The sequence below is a fragment of the Aulonocara sp. 'chitande type north' Nkhata Bay genome, linkage group LG9 (assembly GCF_057382095.1).
Source record: "Aulonocara sp. 'chitande type north' Nkhata Bay isolate Kocher_YH1m ecotype deep benthic linkage group LG9, A_spYH_male_GT1.1, whole genome shotgun sequence".
Lineage (NCBI taxonomy): Eukaryota > Metazoa > Chordata > Actinopteri > Cichliformes > Cichlidae > Aulonocara > Aulonocara sp. 'chitande type north' Nkhata Bay.
Window position 1 is genome coordinate 5,481,658 of NC_141352.1, and position 16,719 is coordinate 5,498,376.

Genomic DNA, 16,719 nt, shown 5'->3' on the forward strand with positions numbered 1-16,719 from the left:
GCAGTGTGGCTGCCCTGTTAAGTAATGTATTTGTTGTGACTATTTTCAGAATTACATTGCTTGAAAATTGATAAATGATGACTTTTCCCATAATGGTACATGCACACAGTAACATACTGTATGCATGTGACAGCTGGGATAAGCTCGAGTCCTTCTGTGACCATGAATTTGACATGCGTGCATATATGAATATATCTAAAACACATTTCTAGCTGCTAACAATACCCAGTAGCATTTGAATGCACAGTGGGAACACTTTGGTCGTTCTTTGTAGGCCATGCTTCAGCAGGATTTCACACAAAACTGCTTCATCTTAGCCGCCAACAACACTTACAGGATGTCTGCCTGCAGAAAGTCTCAGCTCCTCTACTGGCTTTAAGCCCAGAACAGTAAGAAACAACAGACATTAAGCAAACCTTAAATCAATGACTTACTGATTGCCAACACCACTAATCAAACAGTTCTTCTTCCAAATGCCGAATACTGATAAAGAGTCTATCTGCCCAAATCTATAATCAATAACAGATTTCAGCCCATTCTGATATAACAGCACTAAGGAAAACATAATCCTCCAGCTAATAATCCTTCATTCTTTCAGGTAAAGTAAAATTCATACTTGGTGCTTTTATTATATATTTTTTTCAGTAAACATATACATAAAAAATGAGTACAGAGAAATCTGGATCCAGTCTCTGGCCTCTCTTCATTGTTTTTTCCTCAATAATTAGATTGCAGTGCTCACAAAGAAGGTGGCAGGTGGCTTGCAGCACGGGCTGCAGGCGAGAGCTGTCAGCAAAAATACAGATTCAACAACGCTGACACTGCAAGCACATTACCTGGATTCACTTACATGGATGTCACTTTGTGCATTTATGCGTGTGTGTTTGTGGCTACAGTATATAAATGCGTGATCTTATATACAAGTGATATTAAATGTTACTCTAGAATGAAAGTCAGTCTATTTGGAAAAAAACATCAATAAGAAATACTTTCATTTCTCTGATGTAGCAAAATGACACAATTTATTGTGCATCATCAACCAGAAGATCAGAAGCTTCGAGTGTTTCTCCATAAATAACTACATGACAGATAACATTAGCTTTAGCAATACTTTCGAACTTATTTATATAGAGGAATAAAATAATCTTTCGTTTTTAAAAACCCACTGACTTTAAACAGACCGCGTTCTGTTTTCTCCTACCTGCATCAGCATGTAATAGATGCCGGCCAGGCCGTGGGCAGCACCGATGTACTGCTTCTTGTGCCACTCATAGAGGAGTGGACAGCGATCAGTCTTCTTCTGCTCTGCTGACATGTTCTTACCAGATTCCACAATGGCTGTGACCACCTGACGTTTGGAGAGAGAAAGAGTGGGAAAAATAAAGGAACCTTTGAGCTCACATTTGAATCCAAACACACAGTTTGGCAGAAACTGATATAACATCTTTACTACAGAGCTGAGAGAGTGGAGTGTTAGCATTCAGTTCAAAATGACAAAGTGAGAAACCTACAGTTTCATTATAAAACTATAAGAACAACATGACCTGGGAGACACCATTTCTACTGGTGCAAAACTATACTTTTGCTTTATTATTTGTCTGACAGCCTCATGGATAGAACGACGGCAGAGAGAGGGCACAGTAGGCGACTGGATGAATGTATCGACTATGAACGATAGGCTGAGCCTTTTACCGATCGTTTTTACAAGAGTGATTCATTTTTTTGCCCCTGGGTAAGTTTGCTAATAATGTTGGTTGAAGAAAGAGAAGTGGTCAACGGAAAAATAATAGCGCTGTTTTAATGACACCCTCCTCACAGTGCAGCGATTTGTTTTCTCAAACTCATAACAGAAAGAAAGAAAGGCAGCAGCCTACATTCAGGAAAAAACGAAAACATTTTATTTAAATAAAATAAATTTAAAAAAATAATGGTGGGGAGGGAAACAGAGACACTGGCTTCTTTTTCCCACCGTGTTTACAGGCTGTTCCAGTGTTTATCTGTCTTAAACACTCGACAAAACAACAAATACATAATTGAACAAAAAGTAAGTTTAAAATCAAACTTTCTCTTCCAGCGAACGTTAAAAACCCCAAAACAAAACAAAAGAAAAACTCTGATGTAATGTTGTTTTTTGTGCGATTTGGCACATCTCAAATAAATAAATGATTAATCCACAAAAAGTAGCTATATTAATAATGAAACAAACAAGACAAGAAGCTCAAATATTCCCTCCAAAAAAACTGTATAAATTCTAAACCCGCAAATCAGTCTGTGGATGATCACATTGCTCCGCCCATCAAAGGGTCACCTGCGTGGATATATCACCTGTCGTCAGTTGGAAAATTTTTACATGTCTCCCATGTGAGATGGTAGGCAGGTTAAACTTCAGGCAAACCTCTCATCTTCATTTCTAATCAAACGTAGGAAACAAACATGACTAAATTCTCTCGATTTTAAATGCTTTGATCACAGAGCCTCCCATATGATAAAAATCTAGATAAATGTGGTCTAATTTACACTGTGCCAATTTACAACAACCATCTCACGTCACTTAACAAAATTCCCTTTTATTAGACGATTAGCCTCCTTCACAATAAAGTACGGATCCATTTAAAATCATTTGATGCATATAGGACAATCTTTCATCACAATAAAACATAACACAAAATAATACTTTAAATAGGACAAGCAAAAAGCAGACAGACATACAAAACGACACACACATCAGCCTACAGGGCACAGATGAGGATGGGCAATGGATGGCTAAATGATTCCGATGACAGGAAGCTTTTTACTGCTATTTCTTGTCAGAGTGTCTTGTCAAGAGAAAAGAGAGGATAAAAGAATAAAAATCACAGTCTGAAAATAGAAAATCGTAGAACACAACAAGCCTTTGTTAGCTTCTTATTTTAGAATATTAGGATCACTTTTTTGGAAACGTGCGTTTGTGCGTTAGTGGTGTCAGTTACACTACACAATCAGAAACCCTGGAATATTTCATCTAACTATGCTTGTATAACTAATTCTGGCCACCGCTCTCAGTGTGTCTATGACAACAACATTGCATGCCTGACATTATGACTGTGGGTGTTGCATCTTATGTCTTGTCTGCAAATACTTCCTTCTGAACAGAAAGACAACATCATTTATCAGCTCACTAATATGACACAAACCTCTGAGAGCTAAAGAATTATCCATAACATTAAATCTGGGTTAGATTAAGAGGTTGAGGGATTTAAATTCAATGAGACTGCTGCACACCAGCTACTAAGGTTTATGTGCAGCAGGGTGTTATACGAGGGATTTCTTTATGCTCTTCCATTTAGGAACAGCTATAAGCTGGAACACTTTCTCCAAAGCCAAACAACCTGGATTAAACTGAGGCGTTGCCATGTGGAAGGAGCAGAAGTTTGTCTTCCACTGATTGGTCGAGCAGGTGATTAGGATGACACGTGGCTGCTCGATCAGCCTCAGATATGTTTCTGTTTACTTTCTTTAAAGGAGAGAAGACACATTTACACTAACATGAACACCTATGTGTTAATCTTCCACCTTTAGGTGTACTGGCTCTTTTTTTTTTACGTCTGGACACCCTGGCAGAGGAAGAGTTACAATTTAAAACAGCATGCTGTGATTTGCAAAGCTCATAAAGCCTTGTTTAATTCACTACCAAACATAGAAACCATATCAAATGTTTAAACTGAGACAACTGGGACTTATTGTTTATGTTCCTCAACATAAAACTGTGAAGACTGAATATGTCAGTAGCTACGGTGCATAATATCATCAAAACAGCAACATTTCTGCAGAGGAGGCTGAAATCAGTACTGGTTGCTTGCGATCTCTGGAACTTCAGGTGGTCTGCCTAAAAACAAGCATGATCCTGTCATGGAGATCACTCCATTGTGTATGAAACACAGAAACACAGCCACCTCCTCGGGGCCAAAGCTCATTTAAAATGGACTGAGACAAAGTAGACGACAATCCCAAATCTGAAGTTCTTTTTGAAAACATGGACACAACATCCTCTGTAGTGCATCCCATCCAGATGATGTGTTTTTCAGGGAAGCGCTTCCATATTTAGAATTGAAGATGGATCCCAAGTTAGCTACACTTCTGCTTGATAGGACGAAAACAGCAAAAAAGCATGGGGAAGGAACCTGGAGCTTGTACTCAAACTTCACAGTTCAAAATTGCAGCTTTATCATAACCATCGTAATATTCAAATGCCTGCACCAAGCTGCACCAACACAAATGGTCTAAACTGCTTAGAGATGACGATTTCTCCTCATGGTAATAATCACATCCCAAAATTGTGCTGAGGATATTTGACAAGCTACTGTGTTTTTCTATAGTCATGTTTTCTGGACATTCTGCTTAGATATATGCAGTAATACACAGTAGCCTATATGTGGAACTGAAGGGGCTCGGGGTTCTGAGTCAGCAGTATATCATGTCCCCAAGCAAGACAGAGTGAAGAAAAACAGTTCTGCAGCAGCAGCACTGCCTCCATCATGGCAGGACAGATTTACATCCCCTGTTCATTACACAGGGAATGTGTTATACATTACACAGATCTATGAAGCTCCATGAAGATCTATACCACTCATGTGTGTCATGTCTGCAGCTGTCCATTTCCCTGTGGCAGAATCCTTCCTATTATGGAGCTGACCTTACGACTGACTGGTTTAGCTTAATAATTTACCACTGCTACTCTAACAGGGTTCTCAACCCATCTTGTAATTTAAATTATTTTAACATCGCACTATAAAGAACAGAAAACCCTGACAGGCTGGCATTTGAAACACAAACACATGCACACTGTTGGGTATTCATATCTTGTGGGGACATAATGCTTTCCCTAGCTGCTTACCCTAACCCAGAAAAATGAATGCCTAACCCTTACCATAACCCAACTGTAACCCTGTCACTAAAAACACATTTTGAGTCTTAAAAATGCCTTCAAACTTGTGGGGACCAGGATTCTGGTCCCCATAAGGGCTGCTGGTCCACACAAGTATAGTAAACTTTGAACTTTGGTCCCCACAAAGATATGAATACATGCTCGCTCACACACACACACACACACATTTACTCAGGGAATCAGTAAGGGGGAAAAAACGCATAACTAGCAAACCACAGAGACCTCTCTAATAACTGATACACACAGAGACAACAATGCAGCAGAACAAGATTGAAAACAGAGAGCAAAGATCTGAGCACGAGAAAAAGAAATAAAAGCATCTATAAAGCGGGTCCTGGAGGAGAGCCACTGTTTGGTAAAGCCTCCAGAGTGCTGAGTGTTGTTGTGTGGTGACAGGTATACGAGCACAGCTGACAATGAGATGAACAGCAGTGCAGCACTGCAGGAAACTGGGTGCTTTGGGGCATCCGATTTCTATTCCTTATTTGGCCATGAAAGTACTTTTATCTACCGGTTCTGAAAACAACGATAGCTTGTGTGCGTCCGCTACTGCCCACTCTCTCACCCCTTTCCTCACTTTGTGTGTGTATTTTAGGGCTGAACGATATATCGCATTTGCGATAATATCGCGACATGATCAAGTGCAATTTTCTAACCGCAAAGGCTGCGATTATACTCTGGACATGTCCAAATTCGTGGGCTGCATCCTCCTGAGGCCGCATTTGTAGACCGATTACGTCACAGCGACGCGCCGAAGGCTGTCCAAATTACTACCATATCCCAGAATTCATAGCGCGGCCCAGCCAAACTCCAGTTTCCAGCAATGGCGGCCGCTACTAAGTTTTAAAATTACTCATACTAATCTTTCAGGGTCACAAAATAAACTTTTAACATATTTTCAGGCGAGAAAGTAGTTGTGTAAACATCAAATATCTGCTCGGTTTATCAAGATATCCCATATTTGCAAAAGTGCTTCGACGTTTTCAGAGGCGTCTGCTACCCACCAGCTCGACAGCTAGCCGGGAGCTCGAGGGTTACTGATGCGGCCGAGAACGGCACAACTCCCGGCACATCATTTTCAGATCACCGCGGAGTTTCGCTGCTCGGGTTAAACGTAATATATAAGTCACTTAGACAACCTAAAAATGTTATTGTTGGGCTTTTTTCAGTGTTTTGTTTGTTCGTGAGTAAATCGGTTTGGCTGAGATTAAAGTTATTAGATTAGATAAAATAAAACTTTATTAATCCCCCGGGTGGGTTCCTCCTTGGTTTTCACACAGCTGACTAAACGTCAAACAGAAAACTTATTAAACAGAAGTATGAGACAGTCGAGAATTTACACCAGTGTCTGGTTATATTTTAGATAGCAAGAAGCAGACGGCCGAGTTTATTAAACTCCACCGAGACAGCGGTGACGCTAATCAGAACTAGCCTTCTGATTGGCTAGACCGTCCAATTTCACGCCTTTAAACTTTAAAGGCGTGTTTGTGTGTGTGTTTATACAATTGCTATTATGTTTGCACTTTATGTGTAATGTTACTGACTGCAGAGATCAGTAAGATGTGTGTATTTTTTATTTATTAGTTTTATTTATTTAATATTATTTTTTAATTGAATGACTGTCTAGTAGTTCACAGATGTCGAAAAACTGAGTGTGGTAAAGCCACTGATTTTGTTTATGTATATTTCTGCAATCTGCACATTGTACTGACTTTCATTTTAATGTTTACACCAGGGTTCCTTGTCAGCACTTTATGCTCAGATGTTTGTAAGCTAAAAATAAACTATTGTGTATGTTCAAATATACTGTTGTGATTGAAGAAGTTAAATAAAAATGTCAGTCATCAATTCATGCATCACCTCATGTCATCATAACAGAGGTCTGTCTTCCAGGAAAGAACAGTTTAAAATTAATGTAATATAGTATTGGCCATACTATATGATGTATTGCTTGTCTTTGTTTAATAATACAGAAGACAAAGACCTTAAAAAAATAATCGCATCGCAATCGCAATATTGGGGCAAAAAAATCGCAATTAGATTATTTTCCATAATCGTTCAGCCCTAGTGTATTTGTAAGAAAGCGAGTGAGAAATCGGGCACAGTATATGTATTTCAGTCTGGCGCTACACCAAATGGTGACAGCTGGTCCTGCAGTGACTGTGTGTTCCTAAATAAATAACCAAAAAATATGAGAGATTATTAGTCACAGTGTGTTTGAGTTTGCATGTTGTGTTTTTGGGTCCCATGTCCTCTGTGCTCTGATACCGTCCACTGCCAACCCTCTCCAAGAAGTCTTTGCTAATAAGAAGGTCAGAGTCAGGAACAACTTCCAAAGTATTATTATTTTTACCTTATCCTGAACTGCACCTCACCACTTTGTTTGAGACATCACCTTTGTTGCATAGAGTAAAAGGTGGCATGGCTGTCATTAAATACTTATACTAACTTAATGTAACGGCAACAATACTAGGCTACTCTGCAACTATCCTAACACTTCAGTATCAGTCTTGTCACACTACGATTTGAATGATCTGCTACGGTGTCAGTGTTTTAAAGGAGTTGAAGTAATTGAGTTGACCATTTTTGTTCTGGTATTAAACCCTCTGTTGGGAATCATTTAATTCTACAGGTGTTGGTACATCACTGGTCAAACTGATAACTCAGTACTTCACCTTTCAGTCTAACTATGGTTACTTGTGGCTCCAAAAATTCAACAGGCCAGTAACTAAAGGGTTGTGTGCGACCTAAGTGACAGCATGGTGACTACGTTTATGTGGCGTAAACAAAATGCAGCATTATGAAGATTTCTGTCTCAAAATGAAGTTTAAGGACAAATAAGGAATTTATCCTGATTTGCATAGATCAGGTATCTGGAGCATTAATATGAATCCTATCCTCCCTCAAAAAGCTGGATCAGATATTGGTGACAATGAGCCAATTCAGGGCTGAACACTTCAGTACAGTGTTGCTTACAACACCATACACGAGCAGAATACCCTCGCAAAACATGGAGAATGTTAACAAACAACGTGACATAACATTGTCAGACATGTCTTTATCATTATTAATCTGAAAAAGCACATATGACATGTGCAAGTCTCACCTTTGTAATGGTGTCCTCATCCACAGCGTCAGTGCCGATCTCTTTGTTAACGTACAGCAAAGCATAAAGGTATCCAGCACGACCATACAGCAGCTCATCTGGTATATCAGAGTCTGGGCTCAGCACAGACCGCTGAAGCTGAAGAAGCCTGATGGAGAAACACAACAATCACTGCATGAGGCTGGGGTACGGATCAAGCACAGATTTGTTTTCCACCTGAGCCATGGGGGATAATATTCATTCACTATCCTGACCGCAAATACTGCAGCTCCTCACAGCACCAGCAAATGTGGATTAATACACTGGTTGAGGAATTTTAAAAACCCCGTATTATTCTTACTGACACACTCATTATTTTATCTTGGTGGTCTTCTAGTATCCATGATATCGGATTTTACCTCAGGATTACAATTTCAACATAGCTCTCCAATGTGAGCATACGATCAAAGATGAAATATCCTAAGTGCAGTTAAGATTTAGCCTTCTTGGAGGTTTTTCATGCCATGACCAAGACCGTGGGGGGAGGCTCAGCTGGCGGCTCTCAGCTTGCCTGCGACGGCACGGGGCCATTTTGTGGATGTCCGGCATATAATTGTAGATCGGATGAAGCTCGCCTTGGAGGACCACCATCAAAGCTTCATAGGGGATCGGATGACTAGCCGTTCGCCTATGCAAGGCAGTGACACGGTGTCCAGGTGGCTGTGGCCCAGCCCTGAGGAGGGGAAGGAGCGCCTGGTGGAGGCGGTTGGTGCTTAAGCAGTTTGTGAAGGGGCTCCCAGCCAGAATGGCAGAGTGGATGCGTCGCCACCAGCCCACAAGATTGGAGGCAGCAGTGACACTAGCGGAGTATCAACTGTCGTGTGTGCATGCGGACATACGCAAAAATCCCATGCCTGACGCATCCCTTAATTCAAGTCAATTCAATTTTATTACAGTGCCAAATCACAACAACAGTCGCACCACTTGTGCAACAGAAGGGCTAGACTCAATTTCCACCAGCAGATAAAGGGCCTGTATCACTCCCTCCTTCGCGGTGAGCGGGGGACGCTGACTATGAGGTGGTACAATCAGACAGGGGAGGAGCCCCACAGATATATCACCTCAAACTCCTCCAAGCATGGAGAGAGGCTGAAACTGCTACAATGGTGAGCCTGGTGAACAAAAGAGATGAGTTGGGGCTGGAGGTGCCAAATTCCAACATTTCCGCCTCAAAAAATAGCCATCGTATCCTGGTGAGACAGTTCTTGGGGCTGGCTGGTTACTACCATCGGTTTGTGCCTGGCTTTGTGGACCCGATCATTTCCTTGATTGATCTCACCCGAAAGGAAGCCCCAGAACTGGTCCAGTGGCTATAGCAGCGCGAGGGGGTGGTCGTACAGATAAACAAACCCCTGCTTCACACTCCTAACTTGTCTCTCCCTTTTATTCAGCTTCAAACGGAGAGCTGGGGGTAGTTTTGTCCCAGTAGGTAAAGAAGGGCCCGACCGCCCAGTTGTATACATCACCAGGAAACGGAACAGGAGGCCAAGTACAGCACGGTGGAGAAGGAGTGCCTGAGGAGGGTCGACTCCCTCTTCAAAGGCTAAGCTGGATGGCGCCCTGAGTCGGGCAATGGGGGTATGAGGTGGCAGGAGTAAAGAAGTAGGTTCAGGTTGTTGTGTCAGGGGAGGCTGGCCCACAAAGCTGTTCTCCATCACCTGACCATGCCTGCCCTACTTCAGTAGGATACTGGGACCTGATGGGAGAGCTGTGCCGCATGGAATGAGGCAGCTGGAAGAGCAGCTGCATGAGTAAGAAACAAATCGTAAATAAAGTCAGTCAGGTGTCCATAACACTGTGGGCTTCAGGTCCTTTCTACCACACGGGCCTTTCAGGGAATGTGCTGTCAATTAAAAAAAAATACTGGCAGCTTCCATTGCTTCTTTATTGCTTCGTTCTGAAGTCATTGCCTTCACAAACTTGCTTGTTCACACTGCCCGCCCAGTGGGGTGACCCAAAAACAAACACACTCCAAAGCAAAACTGGAAATAGCCTACCATCAAAGCCTACATGGGGCTGGGAAAGCTATCCTGTCTGTATGGATGCCAAATTACACTTATGTCACTGACTAAATCTTCATTGTATATATGGGGTTTATATAGTGCACAGTAGCAGTACGATTTCACCAGAGACTCTGCTACTCTTTCAGATAAAGATCGAGCATCTCAAGCAATCCGTCTAACCTGGACAGACACTCTTTGCTGTCAGTCGTGTTATTCAGTTTGTGGTGGACCACCGCACCCACTGCCAGAGGCCCCGCATCACCACATAGAAATGTCACTTTGCGCCCATTCAGGATCCTCATGGTCCTCTTTACGTAGTCTAGGGCTCTATGCAGGTAGGAGGCCTCATTTGAGACCCGGTGCAGTTGAAGGTACAGCAATGCAATGCCTGCAGTGAAAAGAAAAGACACAGTTAGGTCTATAAGTATTTGGACAATGACTGCACACCACCACTGTGGATTTTAAATCAAACAGTCTAGATGTGACTGAGTAGCAACTTTGAGTTTTAATTCAGATGTATTCCACTAACCACAGACATTTTTGTACGTAGTCCCTAATTTTCAGTTACAGGACAAATGTAAGCCCTGTTCTTAACGCTTGGATGATTTTATTTTTTTTTGCAGCCAGTGACTGCCCGAAGTCTAGAAATCACCAAACGTGCCACCAAACACTGCAGCACATCCTCTCTCTGGCTCCAGTTTTATCTTCATTAACTAAAACGCTCTCTCTACTGTAAATCATGTAAACCATAGATAAGGTCAATGATTTACATCTGGTAATTACTGATTTTTTTTATTTGCCTTAATAAACTCTTGGGTTGCTTTTGAAACATATTTTGTGTCATTATTAATTTGAACTTTAGACTAAACCTCTAAACTTTTCTCTGTAAATGGGGGACTATGTACAAAAAATATCTGCAATTCCTTTATTGCAATACTTTTGTTAAATCCCTAAATCAAAGTTCAAGGTCTGCATTTCAGTTCAGTGTTAACTGTTAATTTAATATCTATTAATTGTGTACAGAGAGAACATTAGTGTTTGTCGTTGTCCAAATACTTATGGACCTAAGCGTATAAAATAGAGAATATTTTTGGGTGGATGGATAACAGAACTGTGCTCTCTTCACATTTTTAGAGTAGTCAGGGACACACCTGTCCAGCCGGTGTAGGTGGAGAAGTCATGGGGGTCGGCTGTCTTTAGGCCTTCCTCCATCTGCTGGAGGAGATCTTTGATCTTACTCTGGACCTTCTTCTGAAAGGATGTGCTAACCTGAAGAGAGAATACATTTATAAACTCCAAGTTGTCAGACTCAAGAGCTGCACTATCCATCAGCTATAAAGCTAAATGCTGATTCTGTGGTAGCACAGATGGAACAACAGAGGAGGGAGGGAGCAGCAGGAAGTTAAGTAACATGCACTGGGAGACAGAATCATATTTAAGCTTGTTTATACACAGCAATGAATGAGTTAGGCTGTCTTGAGTCAAGGACATAAATGTATGGGTATCGGCTTTTGCTGAGTACTGATTTGATACGAATCGCAGAGACTGGGACAGTAAAGAAACATTAGGCTGGACATAAACATTGCTTTCCTGATGCTGTAAAAGAAAATGGAACAAATAAATGTACCAAGATCATACATTTACATTTACTGAATTTGAATGTCTTGGTAAAATAAATAAAATGAGAAGTGAAAAAATACCAGTATGTTGTTCAGCTTAGTTTCATTTCAGATGAGTAACTTTTTATTTTGAATATGCTCACAGTCGTGCCATTTTCTCCTTTCTCTGCTGTTGACACCAAGTCGAATCGATCACAAACACCCAATTCAGTTTCCCAAGTCAGGATTAGAACAATATCTAATGTTTTCATCCACATAGGTTGAGCAAGCTCAATGTCTATATGTGATCTGCTAATAGCAGCAGTGGCAAATCTAATAAATGCTCAGATATAAGTTCATGGTCCAATCTTCTTATCATTAGGAATCATTTAAGCAAATGTTAATTAGGTTGTTTTCCACAAGGCCCAATTTTTTACTAATTTAACATCATGGGTCAGGCCATGCTTTAAAGGCTGATTTGCTTGTGGATGTGAAATGAACTAATTCTCTACAGAATCCATTCACACAGAATCACCTACAGCGTGAATGCGCTGAAAAGTAGGGCAGGGCAAAATTCTGAATCAAACTGCTTTTTCACACAAGGCCATGTAGGTTTGGATTTTTCCCCCCTTAATAACAAACACCTTCATTTAGAAACTATATTTTATGTTTATTCGTGTTATCTTTGTCTAACATTTAAATTTGTTTGATGAACTGAAACATTTAAGTGCAACAAAAAAGATTGAAAGTCAATATTTGGTGAGGCTTTGAGCGTCAGAGCCTGACCAGAGAGGACTGTGACCAAGGCTGTCTGTTCTCTCTGCTCTGCAACAGTTCGACGAGGAGCTCGATGGTGAAGGAAAAGAACACAGTGACAGACACATGAATAGATGGTGCTGTTCTGCATAACAATGAAATCTTCAGAACAGCCAAAGAGGAGAATGAGGCCTTTAATGACGGTGACACAAAAATCTACAGCTCTGACTTCAACACAATATAACAGTGTTTACAATTCATTAGCAAACATCTGTAATGGATCCACTTTAGCAAATATTTGTAAATTTCTATATCTGGAGATTTTTTGGCAAATGCCATTAAATTCAAAAAAAATACTTGAGCATATTTAAGCCTGCCTGATGAGCTTCTTCCTGTTGTTGAATTTCAATGAACACGAAGCGCATTCCAACTGCTGCAGTCCACGATGCTGGACTTGAATTTTTGTCTTATTGTGGGTCAAAATACTTACTGAGGAGACAGCTGAATGATATCATGGACCACAACATGAGTAAAGGTAGGAAACACAAGGAGCGAGTGCACCTGGTGTTAGCAGTGAATATTCAATTCAATTCACTTTTATTTATATAACGCCAAATCACAACAACAGTCGCCTTGGAGACTGTTGTTGTGATTTGTATTGATTTGGCGAATAAACTTTCAATACAATAAAAGAAAAGAAGGGGGGCTGCTGATATACCTCAACAGCCAACAATTATACAGTGCTATAGTGTTAGCTCCTGAGCTTTCCATCTAATTTCAGGCACTGCCAGTCAGCAAACGGCTGTGTACAGCGTCTCAGCCAATCCTGTGCGAGTATGTTCATGCACATATTCTGAACATAGTTTCACAATTACCGCAACAAATTGATAAGTTGCTACGTTCTTGATCTTCTGGAGCTGTTAAATTCTGTTTCACAGAATCATAAAGTCTTTGGGCAGTCTTTGGGTATCTAATAAGTCTTACTGAATTCATGACATGGTTGCGAAATAATACAACAACATTACAGATGCAAAATACAGAGAGAGAAATGTGTTATAACAGGTCAACTATATGTCTGTAATGGTGAATACAGTCTTCAAAATGCCAATACACATTTACAGCAGCCAAGCTTTGTGTGAAAATACAAAAAGCTCAACATAACAGCAAACGAGCCTTCTTGAAAATTCATTGACGACCAGAAAATTGAAATCCAGGTATTTTCCGAAGCTCCTCTCTCTCTCTTTTTGTAACCAACTCCAAACTCTTAATATTTTTCTTGTTTTTAAAAGACAGGAATAAGAGTGCAGAGGTAAATTATATTAAAGGTATAAATTTAATAAAATGTATAAAGATGTAAAGATATTAACTTGAATAACTTAAAAACAGACGACGTAACGTTGAATGTTCTATATTCTGTTCTATGACCTTCCTAAAAACACTGGAGATGAGTTATTTTGTTGGGTAAAACCATCTTCATATGAGCCAATGAAAAAATTAGTTACTTTCACTTGCAGGATTCAAAAACAGCCTAAAATTAGACTTTGACTACCAAACTTACGATACGATTATATTTGGTGAAGCATACCTGTCAGTGGGAAAAAATATGTGGAATTTAATTGCAGATTTATTTATTTTTTGTTTATGTGAAAGAAACCTCCAAGATCTGACTGTCATTTCAGACCATAACACCAGCTTCACCGATTATTACTGTACTGTAATATGTGTACCCAGAGGACCCAGACGCGGAAACTAAAAAAAACAAACAAAAAACAACTGTATTTTTTACTTACTTTGACAAAACGTGACTAGCTTTGTAATATTATTGCATTTAGACTGATGACAGACGCAAACCACAGCTAAGAAATTATATGCGCTAACATAAACGAACCCCTTTCAATGTCAGGTACTCCCACACCGTAACAGTCCCGTAGTATCAACAACAAGCCTGGGCTACGCTAGCTTTACTTTCTGTTAGCAGATGTGAAAACCAAAGTGAGGGAAAACATCTCACCTTTCCTTCCGAATCAAGGGAGTCATTGCAAACTACATCCGCTCCAGAGTTGGAGGTGAGGACTCCTTGGTCCCAGTCGGGATATGGGTTTGAAAAAGAGCGCTCCTCCATCTCTGCGTCTGTAGCCGAGATCAGCTTCAGTCGCTTGGACATGTTATCTCCCATCTCTACGGCGGCTCGGCAAGGCCAAATATCTCAGTACGCTGTAGAGCCAATATAGTGGAAATAAAAAATCGCCTTACAGAAATATTGTTTTAAACCACACTAAAGTGACATGAAATAATATGTAAATGGAATGTAATCATTAAAAGGATCGAGTAGTGTATTTATGTTTTGTCTAATGCCATTGACATACAAAAGAAGCCACAGGACAACATGCCTTTATTAATCGAAATTAAAAAAGCATGCAAAGCTACCCTTTAAAAGTTATTTTGATTCACACAAAATGACATTTAAAGCTTGGAGTTACTCATTTTACATTAAAAGTCCTCGTTTTTCATTCAGTCTCGGTTTCCTTGAGTACTTTTAAAGGCATATTCTTCACTGCTGTTTCTGTTATTCCCCAGAAATATATTTTGCTTTGCATCGCACAGACCAAAAGAATACTGAATGTAACTTCAGCTGAAAGTTAGAAATAGAGCACAAACAAATTGAACACGTTCAAAATCAAGTTTTACAAACACGAAGTATTGCATTTAACATCCGAGGGTAAAAAAAAAAAACTTTAATGAATGTCACCTTGGACTGTTGTTAAATTGAGAGATTAATAAATAATGCCATGAGTAATACACCTTCTTTGGAACCAAGTGTGACGCTTAAGTTTGCGCAATGAGACGTCTGAATGGAAAAGGAGAACAATTGTTGCTACACTGGCATTACTGTGGTAGCCCAAACAGCAGGTCGTTATATTAGCAACAGCAGCTGCGATGCTAAAATGCTGCAGGTACTGCCAGGTGGAGCCAAAATTGGGCTTACCAAAGGGATCAGCAGGCTGTCCGATCAGCAGTGTGCGGGGCTTCCACAGCTCGTTTGTCGGTTGCGGCAGCCTCCAGCCTCCGAGCAGCGTCTCTAGGCAACCCGGAGTCCAGCCTCTCCTATTTTTCGGTGAATGGAAAGAAGTGTGAGCCGCAGTCTAAGTGCACCGGCAGGCAGCCATGTGTCACCGCATCACTGTGTCTCGCCCTGCCTCTCCTTCCTCAGCATCCTCCTCACTGAGCGCACATCGGATTGCTGCCGATGCCAAATCAGTAACACTCACCCCCCACCCCTACACACACACGCACACCCCGACGGTTTGTACACAGACCACGGGCGTAACCACCTCACTGACACAGACTTCCCCTCCAGCAGCCGCCCGGTGCCCGTCAGTACCCAGCAGCCCAGTTCGGTAGCTGACTCCTATGTAAATGGTGACAGATGGTGTTAGTGTGTGATACCGTGCTGCCCGGATTAAGCAATATAACAAACCACCACCCCTCCCTTTCTCCCTCCTAACAAATTCCACACACAACCCTCTTTCGTCTATTCATCCTGTTTCCTCTTTCCTTTTTCTTTTTTTTAAGATTTGAAAGGAAACACATTAGAGAAAAGGCTCTACCTCCAACAGAAGACAAAACTTTGTCGCTCTTCTAAGGATTCACATTTTATCTGCATCTCGGTTGCACTTTAAGAGATACAAATGCTTTTTGGATTCCATTTTTGAATTAGCTGACCACAAGCTATAACTATTAGTGCAATCAGAGCACTAATGGCTCTTTGATTCAGCTGTTTCCACATCTGTCTTTTCCCTTGTATCTCCAGAGCACCGCTTCATCCCAATATCCTGCAGGACCTCTAAAGCAGTTTGAAACTGCTTTCCAGGGAACCTTTCAGTCTCTTCAGCCAAAGAAACTGATGATCACTAAAAGATTTTTCTGAATAAGAGTCATCCATGGGAGTAAACGTCTTTTTGAGCACCATGGACAGGTTAAATTGAGTTTAGGAGAATTTTGAACGCTGGGTACTTTATTTCCTCTATTCTGGTGAATATACAAAGTGTAGCTTCTCAGTTTATGGTAGAAAACACACAATCAATGGTAGTAACAGTTCATCACACGGCAAGCATTCAGTGTCACCTACTACTAGTCATTCTCAGCGTTTTTTCATTTAATATTATTGCTGCTAAAACAACACACATAGTTATTGTAACACATTTGTCACATTTGCAGTTGTTAGCAAAGCATACAATCGGTCCTTTCCAATAGAACACAGAAAGTAGAATATCTAGACGAATCTAACCAGCT

The 16,719-nt window shown here is 40.7% G+C and overlaps 1 protein-coding gene across 1 annotated transcript in view; it reads right to left on the bottom strand.

The window, feature by feature from the left end:
- The window catches only part of lancl2 (LanC lantibiotic synthetase component C-like 2 (bacterial)), a 36,823-nt gene extending 21,117 nt beyond the window's left edge, over window positions 1-15,706 (bottom strand). The window contains exons 1-6 of the mRNA XM_086305400.1: window positions 15,413-15,706; window positions 14,438-14,640; window positions 11,224-11,341; window positions 10,253-10,460; window positions 8,031-8,178; window positions 1,202-1,348 (exon numbers count right to left, since the gene is read on the bottom strand). Coding sequence (XP_086161526.1) covers window positions 1,202-1,348; window positions 8,031-8,178; window positions 10,253-10,460; window positions 11,224-11,341; window positions 14,438-14,602 — 786 coding nt within the window. The 5' untranslated portion in view covers window positions 14,603-14,640; window positions 15,413-15,706. The remainder of the gene's footprint in view (window positions 1-1,201; window positions 1,349-8,030; window positions 8,179-10,252; window positions 10,461-11,223; window positions 11,342-14,437; window positions 14,641-15,412) is intronic.
- Window positions 15,707-16,719: the final 1,013 nt, after the last annotated feature.